Raw genomic sequence first — 15,122 nt, forward strand, 5'->3', positions numbered from 1 at the left:
CTGTTCAGGGAGGCATGGACATGTGACTTCAGTGCATTTAAACTTCAATAGTTGAATACACAACAATTTCACACACCGAATTATTTCAAAGCTTTCTAATAAAATGTGGCCTTTAGCCAAGTAATGAACATACACAGCTATATGAGCATCACCTTTGCTTAACATACACTTGTAAAACATGCAACTACCCACATGTGTTTTGTGGTAAATCAAATTAATACATCTCTGTGGCCATGGAAATTGGTTTTATACTCAAATAAGAAGAATGGTTGCACATACTACTGATGGGTTGGTTATAAATAACTTTTACCTGGGACTTGGGATGCTCATTTTGTGCCACTTTCTCTGTGACCAGTCCTTACAGCTGACACAATAGTGTAAGAATGCTGAGCTGCATTCAGATGATCTGCCAAATATCAGCAGACAAAACTGCTCAGGGCTCAGACAACAAAATCTTGTTTGACCTAGTTTTCTATGTTTCTCCCGGTTGCATATCCTGTACAGTTTGGAAATGAAGTGCGGGTGTGTGGTTATGCCCAGTCACACTTAGAAGGAAGACTTCTGATTCCATTTCATCTTGAGCAAAAATCAAGGACAACTTCGTTACGTTATGTGACCAGGTATTGATACGCATACAAACTGAGCTGACTAGCCCCCAGAGAGCGGGCTTTGCGTAAGCCAGTAAGTGAGCCCGTATACAAGTTCTGTTTGGAGTCCCTGCGGGTTTGACAGCAGTTCACACGCCCTCATGTGAGCTCTCAAATAGGGACTTCTCTTCCCCTGTAGACACCACCCACCTGACAGACAGCGTGCATTCACAGGTGAAGTTCAGTGAAGGAGGATCTGCTCTGCCGTGGGTGAAGGAACAGCTCGGACTCGGATCGCGTTCAACATTATCCTGCAGTCTAATAACTTGTGAAGACACGCTTTTTAAAGAGTAAAATCGGTATCGGCGATATATGCTTAAAAGATGTGACCAATTTTGTACGGTTAACATTTTTTTTATTTTATAATGAAGTGTTATTTTAAATAGATGCAATTTTATATCAAGTGATTAACAGGTTCATGAGATATAAACATGCAGCCTTAAAGCGTTGGCGTTTGTACTCTCTGAAGCGGGTTAGCCTACTTATATTTTTTCATACCTGACTAAGCTGAAATGGACGGGATTACTCCTTGAAAGATCCATCGAAGAGCAGCGGAAGATGGGAAAATGGCAACTGACTATGGTAATTTGACATATTATAGCATGTATCATGTTCTCGATGATTTCCATAGTCGCGTCTAACCTAAGGCGATTTTCATTAAATGTATGCTGTCAACGAGTAAGTAAAACTGTCGTTAAGTTTGCATGTTTTTTTTCTGCATTTCGTTGTCAAACCGTGTCAGCTCTGTGCACTTCATGCTCTTGAAATAGTGGCGTGTATCAAGTTCAGACACAGTGAGAAGGGAGACCATCGTTCCACTTAAACACCTGTTAGTCATAAGTCAGTAATGTGAGTCGAGTTGGAGGGAAGGGTGTAGGAAGGTCTGCAGCCCTCTGTCTGTTTGACTGCGTGTGGTGTGAGCTTCTTTTGGACAGCACTGTCTTTGCGAAGTTGGGAGTTTTGTAAAAACACTTGACAGGACAGTTTTTTTTTTTTTAGAGTTAACTTGTTGTAATAATGATGCTTATGTCTATCACCTGTAATCTTTGAGGTGTTTAGGTGGTTGTCCTTTGTATGTCAATGGCTCACTCTGTATAGATGCAAATGATAAAATTACAATCATTTTTGGACGCCAAACTTTTTCAGTGACCGCATGTGAGCGGGGTAGAGGTACACATGGACTAGAGAGAATAGCTTTTGGTATCGGGGACAGCCATGGTGCCATCAAATGTGACATAATAGCGTAATGACGCACCAGAAAACAGGGGTCAGTTCAGACCGAACTTTAATAGCTTCATTATGGTCATGTGCCTTCTTCTGCCTCTGAGAGGGAAGAGGGCAATCAGCCAGTCTGTTCTTGTAGAAAGTCTTATCAGACAGTTCCAGCCAGACATTTTAGTACAACTTCTGCTCTGGGCTCTTATTAACTAGGCTCTTATTTCAATTATTAACTTGACTCTTTATTTTCATCTTGAGCCAATGTCATGTGTTTCGCTGCTGGTGTCTTAATCATTAGATCAGTGTCTCTCTATTGTGCATGGAGGTCATGATGTACAGTCTCCTACCTTGGTTGGCACTCTTGTCATGTGAAATCGCATTGATTTGAAAACTGATAGGAGCCTTTGTCTGCTGCTTGTAACTCAAGGCCATGATTTCCGTGTGCTTAGATAGTTTCTAACACGTCAAACCAAAAGCTTGTGACGTGATCTGGTCTTCCAATGCTTGTATCAATTCATCTGTTAGAAACCCGACAGTTCAGTTTTTAAAGAGAGCTGGAAGGAAGTCAAGGACCGCAAACAGAAGGAGAAAAGAGAAACTTGGCTCTGCCGTTTCAGAGAAGGAAAAGAAGGACGATACTAAGATGACGTGAGAGACCATTGTGAAACTGTATTTTAATAGGGTGAATAGAGAAGGGAGATGAAGAGGGCCCTAGTATTGAAGTGCAGATTTATGCTGATGCTATGAATTGGGTTACGTCATAGCACCCACTCACAGGCTTTGTTAAAGGTTGATTAGTCTCAATTTCCCAAGGCAGCTGTTCTTCATTATGCTTTTCTTTTTATAAGTAGGATCATCTGTCCTTTTGTGTTGGTGCTCCACAAGTGTGCGTGAGGAAGATCATCAAGTGTCTCTTCCTCTTTAATAAGGCCTCATTTTCCTAACAAGGTCGAGTAGTTGGAATGAGCCTGTTAGCAATAGGAGTACATATAAAATGAGGGGGGAAAGCTGCAGTGAAAGCAGTAATAAGAAAAACCAAACAAATCTCATTAATAATAAAAATCATAAAAAAATAAGTCAGATTGTCTGACAACATAGAGGATGTTAGTGTAAGTCTGCCCAATCCATGTCCTTCACATCTTAATTTTACACACACACCTTTGTTTTTTATTTCTAGAGGACCAACCCTCCTCTTTTGCTAGCCCATCAACTCATAAGCGTGTCCAAGCTTGATGACAGATAAACACTGGGCATGTCCACTCAATGTGGTGCTTTAAATGGCTGTCTGAGTTATATCACCTCATGAATGATTATTACAGGTTTGCACTAACTAGACAGTGGTTTTGCTGATGCTTGAAATCTTCTGCTTACCATGCATGCTATATTGAGCAGCGAGCCTCCAGGGCCTGTGTTGCCTTGTCATGTCTGTATGGGATTGCCTGACCTGTGATGAGGTAAAGACACCTTACACCCTTGGGTGTTGAAGATAAACCTTCCAGCATATTTGTTGTGAGCAACTCGGTGCTACTTTTAACCCCTCCTCAGTCTCAGTGTTATTTCAAAAACATCAGGGAGTGATGGTAGCCAGGTCAAAGATCTGAAAAGATCGAAATAATCTGGGGTTACCCTCGTGTTGAACTTCATCAGCCCCTTTTTTTCCCCCGTTAGCGCTTTAGTATGGCTTCTCTGCAGCTTGCATTAACAGTGACATTGTGTTTGTTCTCCCCACTTTCTTCTGCAGGACCCTGTTCAGGAGTGGGGTGAGGAGTTTGAGGATGGTGCCATCTATGGGATCACCCTGCGCAGGGAGCCGGTTCAGCCTGCAGCAGACACCAGCACGGCAATGTCCTCCAATAGTTTTGTCCAGTACCGGACGTGTAAGGTGCGCAGGCTGAAGGCGGCCACTCTGGACCGGCTGGTGTCCCAGCTTCTAGACCCGTGCTCACAGGAGCAGGACTACAGCCGTATCTTTCTGTCCACCTACCGCACCTTCACCAGCACCAGCACACTCATTGAGCTGCTCTTCAGTAGGTAAGCTGGCTAAAGAATAGGTCAGCTTCTGACCATGTTTGATGGTCGCTATAGTCTAGCACAAAGGTCTCTTAAATCTGAGTCAACAGTCTATGATCTCACCTATCTGTAGTGGCAGAGATGAAAGCGTTTTGCCTTCAAAGCGTTTTGTCATTACTTCTTAAAATCTGCACTTTTTAGACGAGCTGGTGTTTTTGACACATAGGATCTACCTGTTTTTGACATGTCCTAACTTACAAGGCACACAATCAGCATCCTTGTTGTGAGAGATAATAAGCATTCTACTAGGGCAGCTATTACAGGTTGTGCAAAGCCTTGCACAACACAGGAGAATCCACCCACAATGGTGTTTTGGCATCTACCCTCACATTATAGACTATTTTTGTTCTGCCCAACAGAGACAACCTCAGCTCTGAAGCTGACCTCATGAGGTGTCAGAAGAGGTAAGACCCACTCAGTCAATCCTCTAATTTGTGACCTGCTGACTCTAGAGCACATGTATTTGGAAGACATTCCATTATGCAATGGTGGTGGCTACTAGTTGTCACATGCTGAATATGTTTCCAGCGGTCCTCTGGAGGCCTTGGTGCAGACATGGTTGGAAGAGCACAGTGATGACCTTTGGGACCCTCCCCAGCACCCGTCTCTCCGCTTCCTCTCTCTCCACCTGAGGCAGCATGCCTCCCTGTGCTCTTTAGCTCAGCGTTCTGAAGCGCTGCTTAAGAGTTTCCAGAGTCGAGGTACTGTGAAACTCGCCTTCTACATTTCATTCTACCAGAATAACTCATATATGGTCCAAGCAATTCTACAGTCAAGATTCAATAACTTGATCGCAAATCTGCTTGAAATGTATATATTTGAAATGTGCCTCCGTTGTTTTCCACAAATGTTGTGTTAGTCCTTCTTATGTTTATTTGTTTTGCTCACAGTAAACATAAACAACGGGAAAGCTGGTCTAGTTGAGGAGCCAGATGTGGATAAAGATGAACTAGAGCCAGACAGACCATTGGCTCATCAAAACTTTATGGAGTTCTCTGTGTTGGGCATTGCTGAGCAACTCGCCAGGCTAGACTCTGTGAGTGTTTAATACCATGTCACCACAGAGACTTTTTTTTTTTTTTCTCCTCTGACCCGCAGTGAGGACTCTAGGAGCTAAGGCTCTGGGTGGGGCAGTTGCCAAAGTAGCATCCCTCTAATCTGTCTCATTTGCCTGTTAGGAGCTGTTTGTGAAGGTGCATCCATTCCAGTGTTTGGGCTGTGTCTGGTCTCAGCGTGACAAAGAGAACCTCTCACCCACCATCCGTGCCACCATTGCTCAGTTCAATGCGGTCACCAACCAGGTCATCTCCTCCATCCTCTGCCAAGCAGCCAGCTCCAGCCCGAGCCCGGCCTCCACGCGATGCCCCAGCCAACCCCATGTCCAGAGGGCAAAGGTTATAGAGAAATGGATAAAGGTGGCACAGGTGAGGACACTCGCACCCCAGCATATCTCATTTCTGGATGGCAGTTGCTGTCTACATACAATGTCAAGCTTATTCGTGTCATGACTATAAATGTGACAGAAGTTCATCTGGGGTCTGCATGTCTTGTTATAGGAGTGTAAGCAGCTGAAGAATTTCTCCTCTTTAAAAGCAATTCTGTCAGCCCTACAGTCAAATCCCATCTACAGACTAAGAAAGACCTGGTCTGCTGTTAGTAGGTGAGCATCACATTAATGTTTATGGACACTTAATTGTCCTTTCAATTATTCCATAACTTGTGCCATTGTACAGTGTCAAGTATCCATGTTAAGTCCTAAATGAGAAATGCACTCCTTCCTCCTCCCTTGTGTATGTCTGTATCTGTTTACAATCCCACTTTCGTGCTTTCGTATTTCCATAAGGCCATGTGGCCATACCTTTGTGAGATAATGAGACTATGACTCAGTGTCCCTTCATGTTGACAGCAATGTTTTTCTCTCCTCTGTCTCTACAGGGAGAGCGTGGCCATGTTTGAGAGCCTGTGTGAGACGCTACCAGATGAGAACTGTGTGTTGACCAGCAGGGAGATCTTCACAGAGGTGAGGGAGAGGACCACTGGACATGCACACAGACTGACAGACTGACAGAAAGAAAGACGGAGAGCCAAAGGCAGAAAAAGCTGAACTAGAATGAGCATGCGTCTTGTCCACAAAAAAAAGTCTCTTAATCTTTAGTCCTGTAAACATGACACCTAGTATAGCATATTACCATTACATAATGCATGTAACTTATAGGGTGTGTTTACCCTATGTCTCCATTCTTCTCATGTTAATGTTTTGTGAAATGCTTCACAGTTGTGTGTTCATTAACCTGGGCTTTTGCCTTGCCTGAATCTTAAGCACACAACTTAAACTGATCAGAAAAGTTGGTAACTGCATTGCAAAGTAGCACATTCCTGTGCCTGGATAACTACCCAGTTGCATTTCTGTAATTCTAATTTGGCACCACGGAATCTAATTCTGTCCTTCTGGAATATCTGAAATCTATATAAATAAATAGGCAAGTGTGTTTTTAGGTTTGTAGTTGTATTCTGGGGGCTTGGTGGTGGGGGTTGGGTAGGTTAAAATGGATATCTGTTTTTGTCCCACATGGAGGTGTTTCTGTTAACCAGGAATCCACAGCAACTATAACCCACATGATGAGAGAATGAGTTTCAGGTGCTCCTTGTCCCAAGGACTTGTTTTGCCTGTGTAAACAGTACTTTGAATACAAGCGCTATTTTAGCTCAAAGCTCTAGCTCTGTTCCCTTAGATGAAAGTACCATTGTTCTCACTGCTTTTAAATATCAAGAGGTAAGGAGTCCCTGAATGCCTTTGCATTTTTGTTACTAAGGACAACTTCATGTGAGACTGAAGATCAGACTACTTTTTTGAAAAAGTATTTAACAACAGAAAACATAAAGTCAGTTGGGAAAGCCACAGAAAACAGAGCAGCTACATAACAGGAGAGAGAAAACAACCTTTGTATGTAAGTGTTGTATGATCTCTGTTGTGCTTGTTTTGGTTTAGGATGGAAGTCAACAAGCTATGGAGAACATTTCTCCCAATATGTTGAAAAGATGCACCATCTCAAGACAAATGGTAAGAAATTCCTTGTTTAATAGTGTTTTATCACATGCTCAACTTTTTGTATTACTTCCTGTTTCTTTAGAAAGTAATTTCAATAGAGGAAAAAGGAAACCTAAACTGGCATTGAAAATGCTGACTTGGGGAGTACATAAAGGGAACATGAGGGCTGTAGTTTGTTCATTCTGTAGATTTTAGTTTCAGATCGTTTTATCTTCTGGGAAATCACATGTAGAATCTTCCATCTCAGCTGAGAAAAGGCAGATATCTGTTGTGATTGTTACCTGAGGAGACATGACTGTGTCCAAGATCTCCCTATACATTATCCATAGTCTATGAAGGTCAATCTAACGTTTATTGAAATCATGTTGATTACAAGCTTTTTTTTTGCCTTGAAATTGACACAGTGATTCCTTGTCTTTTTATAGAGTGTCACTAATGGAGTTGTTCCATACCTTGGCACGTATCTAACTGTTCTCACGATGCTGGACACTGCCTTGACAGACACTTTGGAGGTGAGGCCCCTGTGTTATAGCTGACAAGAATGGCATCATAGTGTATAGTGCTCAAACTGTACAGTCTGGGTTAATCTACAAGTATCACAATTTTTAAATGCAAGCAGCAGCAAATTATATGAATGTAATTTGAGTGTGAAGAAGGCTGTTTTATAATGGCAGTTATTCAAGTGTATAGATACATCTCACAGCACTAATATTATATAGACTTCCTTTGTACTTCATTATTAAATTGTGATGAACACACATGAAAACATGAAAGGCATTCATAAAACATGGTCCATAGCTACCTCAAGGATGTTTCATCTTCTAACTTGTATTGTCTTTCTCTATTTTTTTCTGTCATCAGGGGGGCCTAATAAACTTTGAGAAGAGGAGACGGGTGAGCTCCTGCTTTCTTTCCACCAGTGCATGAGATACTCCATTTAGATCATGATATTTAAGAATGAAACAAATAAATACCAATAAATAAATATTTGTAAATATATAGTTTGTATATCTCATGTAACTGATGATATGAGTCGGGTAGCTTGTCGTGATTGGTTTTGAGATTAAACTTTTTATACCTTTTTGTAGCCCTTTTATAGGTAGCTGTCCATATCACTCACTGTGCTTGTCACACTCCATCTCTACAGGAATACGAGATTCTCTCTCAGATCCGCCAAATGCAGGCTTCCTGCTCTCAGTACAGTTTGCCTCATCACCCCCAAATTGCTGCCTGGCTCCAGGACCAGAGGCTACTCGCAGACCAGGAAAGGTGGGTGTCCGTCAAAGAAAAAGTTAGGTCAATTATCAGTTGTCATCAAGTTAGGTAACTATGATTACAAGCTGCAGTAAAGTAAATGTGAACGCATTGTATACATAAAAAAAAGACTAACTTTACCTCAGCGTATAGCCCATTAATGGGGCAAAAAACGATCCCTTGCTGATTTGTATCAACCCTTATATTATTGTTAATTTACATGTATTCATGTTTCTGTCTGATCAGCTATGAGCTTTCCCGTCAGTTGGAGCCTCCTGTGGATACTTGTCCCCCAACCTCCAGTTCCTGGAGTCACCGAACCCTCACCAAGAAACTGTCTTCGTAAGTGTTTGGGCCTTTTTCCTCAAAATAACAAAAAATTGCTTCACCCCTGGAAAAGTTCAATTAAGGGCAGCTGTAAGCCTCTCACATTCAAGTTCTAAGGGTTCTGGAAGCAAAGAAGCATTTATTTGAGGGTTAACTAAAATAACTTTTTCTGGGGTGGGGGGTTTTTCAGCCTTCTGATGAGTGATGGATCCAAAAAGATGTACGCAGATCAGATCAGTGTCTCCTCCTCTGGTTCCAGTGGCTCCGAAATGGAAGACCTCTCAAACTCCTCTCCACTTCAACTAGAGGTACAGCTGATTTAGCGTACACCCATCGCACCCCCCCACCCTAGCGTATGTTTCAAACTAGTGAACCAGCACCATTTCCTCAATTAGCATTTATTGCAAAGCAAACATCCAGGTCATTCCCAGACTTTCATCCCCACAGGGCAATACATGTACACAGCCAAGAGACGTGTTGGGTAACTTAGAATGACTTATCATAGTGCTCCGCCCAAGCCCCAACTAGTTTACCAATCTGTTGGGACCTCTGTCCTTGCTGTGCTGCACCAGTAGATCAGTAGTGTGGGGCCTGTGGGATATAAGATGTGCAAGAAAAGAAGCAAAAAGTGATCACTAGATCCACCATAACAGTTTCTGACACATTTTAAGATCTCATTAAAACATTATTTCTTCATTTAATGCTCCAGTGATTTCCTCAAGTGCCAGCTTTAGATTTAGATGGCACAGTCACATCCGGGCACATCCACTCATGGCTACACTAGTGCAGTAGATGTCAACTAATCATGTCCTTGAGGTTTGACTTAAGGGATGTTTGCATTTCGCATACCACACAGGTAAACTGAGTTTTCAACATCAACAGGACTGAAATTCTTATCTGAGTGCAATACATCCAGTGTTTACTGAAGTGCTGTGCAGGCTGAAAATTACTTATGCGAGTACTCTCTGAGAGACATTATCATCACATCATCATCATCATTGTTTATTCAGGGAGAATTGACTGAGCACAGGGCTCTTTTGCAGCAATGCCCTGATTGAGGCTACATAATACATACAACAATAAATAAACAAACCATAACAAAACAAAACAGACAAAATAAATAAACAAAACACATTAAACAACTCAGAAATTAAGTATAAAAAAAATGACATAAAAGTAAAAATAATTAAATCAGAGAATCATTTAAAACAACAGCATTGAGGCACATCCTTAGCATCTAAAAGGCTCTTAAAATTGGTTGACAGACAAATCATCATCAGATATTGCTGATATTTAGTACCAGGAGTATACTCCCTCCACTTCTCCATTCAAATAGCTAGAACCAGAATGATCCCCAAGGAGCAGTTCTTATCAAAGGCTATCACTTGTGATTTCCACAAAATACACTTATAACAAAACTACTCTTTCCCTCTCTACCTCTGTAGTCACTCTCCAGGTCCTGCCAAAACATGTCTGACTCCTTCCCATCCACTGCATCCTTGGACACCAGCAGTGCCTCTGGTTCCTCTACCTCCAGCTCGCAGCCAGACCTCTCGGGTCTCCCTCCCATCCCATTCTCTCCAGCTCCACCCAAGAGTACTTTGTCCTCCACACACAAACGATCTGTGTCTATGACATCGCTGCCCGTGTACAACCGGCAGGTGGCCGACTCCTGCATAATCCGCGTCAGCATTGCAGGCGGCGAGAGCAGCAATGGCAACATGTACAAAAGTATTCTGGTAAGACTTTCTATGCCATAAAAAATTGCTATGTCAATAATGAGTTTATAAAAAGGATTTCTCATCTTGTACTGCCATTGCTTTGGCTGTTACTTACTTTAGTAAAATAGGGTAACATTAGAGGTTATGTAAAGGGTTACTTTAAATGAACCTAGCTAGCAACAGTAATGTTACTTAAACTGTGTGTATCGTTGGTCCTTTTCGTCTCAAAATGCTTGAAAAGTGGGTGTTTAAACGCTGGGCTATAACATAAAGAAAATGTCTCCAGGGGTGATGCCCCCCCTGATTGTTTTTTTTTACTCCCACAAAACATGCATTGTAATTAAAGGCCTAACCATAAAACCCATTGTCCGCCACTGGTAATATAGTAATTTATCTTGGTAAATATACAATTAAGGATGAAAAGTCTCATAACTGTATCGAATTTGAGGTAGTAAGTGCTCCCTTATTCACTTACATTGTTATGATGCTCTAAATGAAGAATTACATTTTTATTTATTTTTTCTTCCCAGCTCACCAGTCAGGACAAGACAAGGCAGGTGATTCAAAGAGCCTTAGAAAAACACAACCTTGAGACCATGAGGAGCCACGACTTCACCCTGTGTCAGGTTCTTTCAGAAGGCAGAGGTAAACTTTCTATTGACTAGGCTATTTTTAAATAAAATTCACTTTTGTTGACTGGACCAGTACTTTTCTGTGTAGCTCTAAAAGATTGCATATTCAAACACATTTTAGGACTTGGCCTGCATTATATTACAATTCAAACTGAAAGTTTGTCAAAGAACAACAGTGTCCAGCTAATTTCTCAATAATCTTTTCACTGTTCACAGAGCTTCTCATCCCAGACAAAGCCAATGTCTTCTATGCCATGTGCACATCTGCCAACTATGACTTTGTTCTACGCCACTGCCCAAAAGGATACCACAGGCCCCCACTCAGTGCATCTGGTCTTGGTTCACTAACTAGAGGACAGAAGTAACAGCGCCATCCAGAGGCTGGATTTCATGCAATGTCCAAATGGATGCAGTCAAGCTTTTGCATTGTTTGGCAAACTGTTAGCTATATTTTTTTATATTGTACATTTTATGTAAAAAAAATAATTTAAATGGACTTTATAATGAGTAAGTTACTTGATATTTTTGTTAAGACTTTACTTCGAAAGCACTTTGAGATGGATCATTGCATTAACACTGTGACTGAACACATGTCAAGTAGAGGCCAAGGAGTTTTTTTTTTTTTTTTTTTTTTGTCTTTTCCTGGCAGCATGAGTATCACATGTTACTGTAAAGACCGGCCAGCCACTTTATTCATGAAGCAAATGATCTTTTATGAACTGTACTAGCCTGTGAACACCCTCCAACCCCTCAATACACACACACAGTTTAGTGCAATGTGGCTGTTTCAAGTCCTAATAAAAGTGGTGTAATTTGATATTATAATACAGTCTATGTCTGGTGACCTTTTTTGTCAACAGAAACTACTGGAAACAATGAATTTCAGTTCATGGCCTAATGAATTTGGCAAGTAATTTTGGCCTGGGTCAGATAAGCACATAGTTGGGTAGTTCATTTGTCTTGATCTGAAAAAAATATCCCATTTAAATGGATGGATCCCTGTGGACACGTTGGGCCCAGAGATTGGGTGAGCGCCGAAGGTTACCCCCAGCCTGAAATATATATTTTATTTCCTAAAATGTAGGGAGGGTTGAGTTACCATATTACAGCTAAGAAGGCACAGTTTCCTGGAAAGACTAGCTGTCACCCTTTGTTCACAGTGTGCTGAAGCCCTCAGGCTCTAGTACCAGTGGACAAGTGAACCCTGATTCCGAAAGACAGTATTTAATGTCAGGAAACAGACGTGTTGTAACCCAAATTCCTTGTGAAGTCACACATATCATTGCTTCCTTGCATCGTCTGCATTCCTCTCATCTGACTCTGAACCCGCCCAATCGTCATACGAACACGCCCTTACGAACAACCAGGCTTTTGCTAAAGTTCGATCCACAGGATGCATGATCCACAACCGGGAATTTTTCAGGGTGGTGGCTGTTGGTGGACGATTGACTTCCAGAATTGTATGGTTAAGCGTGGGAATGTCAGCGTTCGTTTGAAGAGAAATTGTTCCCGTTTTGTGTTCGGCAGGTCTTTTACTGGGATCTTAAATCTCAACAATCTTTACCTTAAACATTAGTGAACAGTAACCTCAGCAAAAGTGGAAGTTTAAGCTAACTGTTAGCTGTCTGTTTTCGAAGGCTTTTGCTAGCTGAGCTACGTCCAGCTAGTTGGCTAACAAGTTAGCGGTTTAGCTTGATAGTTGGTAACAGCACAGTCAAGTCAAACGTTTAAGATATTGCGGACCAATGCAGGCCATAAAGTGTGTAGTTGTTGGAGACGGGTAAGTACAATAACAACAACTGATTGACAGTCATTTGCATGGATGTTTTAAAAATAATTGTATCAACGTCACATTAGAACATTTTCTGTTCGCCACTTAACTTTGCGAACTTTAAATAGCATTTCGTCAAATTGTGGGCTATTGCACCAACTTATTTAGCTACGTAGCCAGCACACTGAGGTTAGCATGAGCCTAAAGTGGCTGTGGTTGTAACATAGCTAGATAACGTGGCTAGTTTATAAAACGTGAATGAATTGAAGCGAACATACATCAGCCTTGATATAACGTTTTCCTTTATGGTGTGTAGTGTACATATTTGACATCTCCATAAATCTTGTGAACGTTAACGTTTGTTAGCTTGCTAGCATGCTAGATTGTTGACTCAATCTGTGCTTCACTCTTTACTAACGGGGTAACGTTAGTTATCGTCCTAAAATTGCTTGGTCGGTTAGCATAAGTCAACGTTAAGAACAGTTGTTAACAGAGCGAGACAACCTTTGCTATGCTTTCGGCTCTGTTAAACGGCGTGACGTTAAACCCAGTATCGTTATGTCAAGCCATTTGTCCGTTGTTACGCGTTTTAAGAAGTTTACTTACCTGGGTTAGTTTGTGTGCATTAAATGTGAAAAAAATGAATGTTGTTGCTTCCAGTAGTATTTTATTGGTATGTGCTGTTTACAATGTGCCATCATTTGTGACTCGCTAAGTGAAATATGAATAATACTCATTCTCGTTTTAGCGTCGTTCTAATTTGTTCCCTAGTTTTAGCGCCTCCCTGCATTCTGCCGAAAGTACCTAATGAGTGTTTTTGCAAGCGGAGGAGTAAACAGCATTTGGCACAAGAATAAACTGTTCATATTTTAGTCACATTCGGTCCCTGTGCATCTTTATCTCCTGAACCCCCCCTAGTTAATCATATCATATGAATTCTGATTTTACCTCAACAGGGCTGTGGGAAAAACATGTCTCCTGATCAGCTATACTACCAATGCCTTCCCTGGGGAGTATATTCCCACAGTGTAAGTAATCAATCATGCAGTGATGAGTAAAATGTAATGTTTAATTAAGGACAACAGCCAGTGGTGTCAGTTCCAGCCTGTTGCACAACAATAAGTGTGCAGGTCTTCTGTAGGCTGATATGTCAGCATCGACAGTTTTAAGTATCACAGGAAATGTAGAGATACAATTTTATAAACGGTGTCAAAATATTGCTGTTGTTCAGGAAACTCAATGCAGTATTTATTTATTTTCCTCCAGGTTCGATAACTACTCTGCAAATGTGATGGTGGATGGTAAGCCGGTCAACCTTGGATTGTGGGATACTGCAGGACAGGAAGATTATGACAGGCTACGCCCTCTTTCCTATCCACAGACAGTATGTTCCTTTTCCCACTGACTTACACTAAAAGGAAAACTTTAAAGATTTGTTGTGAATACTGGCGTAATTGTATTCTCATTATGTATAATATACTAACAAAAACCTATGACATCATAATTAAGTGATTTAATATATAAGTAAACTTGTAATATTAATAGCAATTTCATAGCCATGAGATTAGCATACAAAAAAAAACCAGACTCTAGTTGCTGATGTTTTTTACACATTCAAACAAAACCAATGTTGCCTTCATTTGAGTAAAGCCTGCTGGACCCATGTGTGTGAGAGTACTACACTAATATTGCTCATCTCATCTTTAGGATGTGTTCCTGATCTGTTTCTCCCTTGTGAGTCCTGCATCCTTTGAAAACGTTCGAGCTAAGGTAATGGCATATCAAAATGCCATGTTTGGAAAAGGAAAGCATCCTGTTCTGGGGCATGACATTTTGACATTAACATCTCTTCTTGAAATTTAAAACTCATGAGTGTTTTTTTTCTTGTCATTGACACTGAGTACATTGCATTTACATGTAGATGACTCTCCTTCCATTTATTGACAGTGGTACCCAGAGGTCAGACATCACTGTCCCAACACTCCCATCATCCTTGTGGGAACCAAGCTTGATCTGAGAGATGACAAGGACACAATCGAGAAGTTGAAAGAAAAGAAGCTCACACCTATCACATACCCGCAGGGCCTGGCCATGGCGAAAGAGATAGGTAAGTGTTTTTACAAGTTTCCATCATGGGTCGTTCTGGACAGGGATTCTTATGTATGGTCAAATGGTAGTCGTTTCACTAGTTTAATTCAGGATCTTTGCGAGAAACCAAGGTGTAGTTGATGCTTACTGGTGAATGCCGGGTAAGATCAAGAGTTGAAGTGCTGTTGTGTTCATGCTATATTTGTTTCTGGTCATATTTCTGTATGTTGCCCAGTAAATGACACAACCTGTCACACCTCTTTGCTCTGTTGAGAAGAGACCGTGTTCACCCCTTGTCAATCCTGACGGCCAGTGAATAGTGTCCATGCAATCACAACACAACGG

General features: G+C 41.3%; 2 protein-coding genes across 2 annotated transcripts; both read left to right on the forward strand.

The window, feature by feature from the left end:
- The first annotated feature begins 701 nt into the window (after positions 1-701).
- On the forward strand, positions 702-11,747 carry LOC122130578 (ral guanine nucleotide dissociation stimulator-like 1). Its single transcript, XM_042705304.1, has 17 exons — positions 702-1,229; positions 3,607-3,896; positions 4,295-4,339; positions 4,464-4,636; positions 4,826-4,971; positions 5,114-5,359; positions 5,492-5,595; positions 5,871-5,955; positions 6,925-6,996; positions 7,410-7,496; positions 7,846-7,878; positions 8,132-8,253; positions 8,485-8,580; positions 8,756-8,873; positions 10,011-10,304; positions 10,817-10,931; positions 11,135-11,747. The coding sequence occupies exons 1-17, from the start codon at positions 1,206-1,208 to the stop codon at positions 11,281-11,283; spliced, it is 2,199 nt and encodes a 732-aa protein (XP_042561238.1). The 5' UTR covers positions 702-1,205; the 3' UTR covers positions 11,284-11,747.
- Positions 11,748-12,320: 573 nt separating this feature from the next.
- LOC122130579 (ras-related C3 botulinum toxin substrate 1-like) lies at positions 12,321-15,046 on the forward strand. Its single transcript, XM_042705305.1, has 5 exons — positions 12,321-12,698; positions 13,646-13,717; positions 13,956-14,073; positions 14,397-14,459; positions 14,637-15,046. The coding sequence occupies exons 1-5, from the start codon at positions 12,664-12,666 to the stop codon at positions 14,916-14,918; spliced, it is 570 nt and encodes a 189-aa protein (XP_042561239.1). The 5' UTR covers positions 12,321-12,663; the 3' UTR covers positions 14,919-15,046.
- The last annotated feature ends 76 nt before the right edge of the window (positions 15,047-15,122 follow it).

This window comes from Clupea harengus, unplaced genomic scaffold, assembly GCF_900700415.2.
Source record: "Clupea harengus unplaced genomic scaffold, Ch_v2.0.2, whole genome shotgun sequence".
Lineage (NCBI taxonomy): Eukaryota > Metazoa > Chordata > Actinopteri > Clupeiformes > Clupeidae > Clupea > Clupea harengus.

What these genes read in the sequence shown, in the direction of transcription:
- LOC122130578 (XM_042705304.1), top strand. Translation starts at nt 1,206, where the DNA reads ATGGGAAAATGGCAACTGACTATG. An exon ending in ACCTGGTCTGCTGTTAGTAG is followed by an intron (nt 5,596 to 5,870) that starts GTGAGCATCACA and finishes CTGTCTCTACAG; the next exon opens with GGAGAGCGTGGCCATGTTTG. An exon ending in GCACCATCTCAAGACAAATG is followed by an intron (nt 6,997 to 7,409) that starts GTAAGAAATTCC and finishes GTCTTTTTATAG; the next exon opens with AGTGTCACTAATGGAGTTGT.
- LOC122130579 (XM_042705305.1), top strand. Translation starts at nt 12,664, where the DNA reads ATGCAGGCCATAAAGTGTGTAGTTGTTGGAGACGG. An exon ending in GGGGAGTATATTCCCACAGT is followed by an intron (nt 13,718 to 13,955) that starts GTAAGTAATCAA and finishes ATTTTCCTCCAG; the next exon opens with GTTCGATAACTACTCTGCAA. An exon ending in CTCTTTCCTATCCACAGACA is followed by an intron (nt 14,074 to 14,396) that starts GTATGTTCCTTT and finishes TCTCATCTTTAG; the next exon opens with GATGTGTTCCTGATCTGTTT.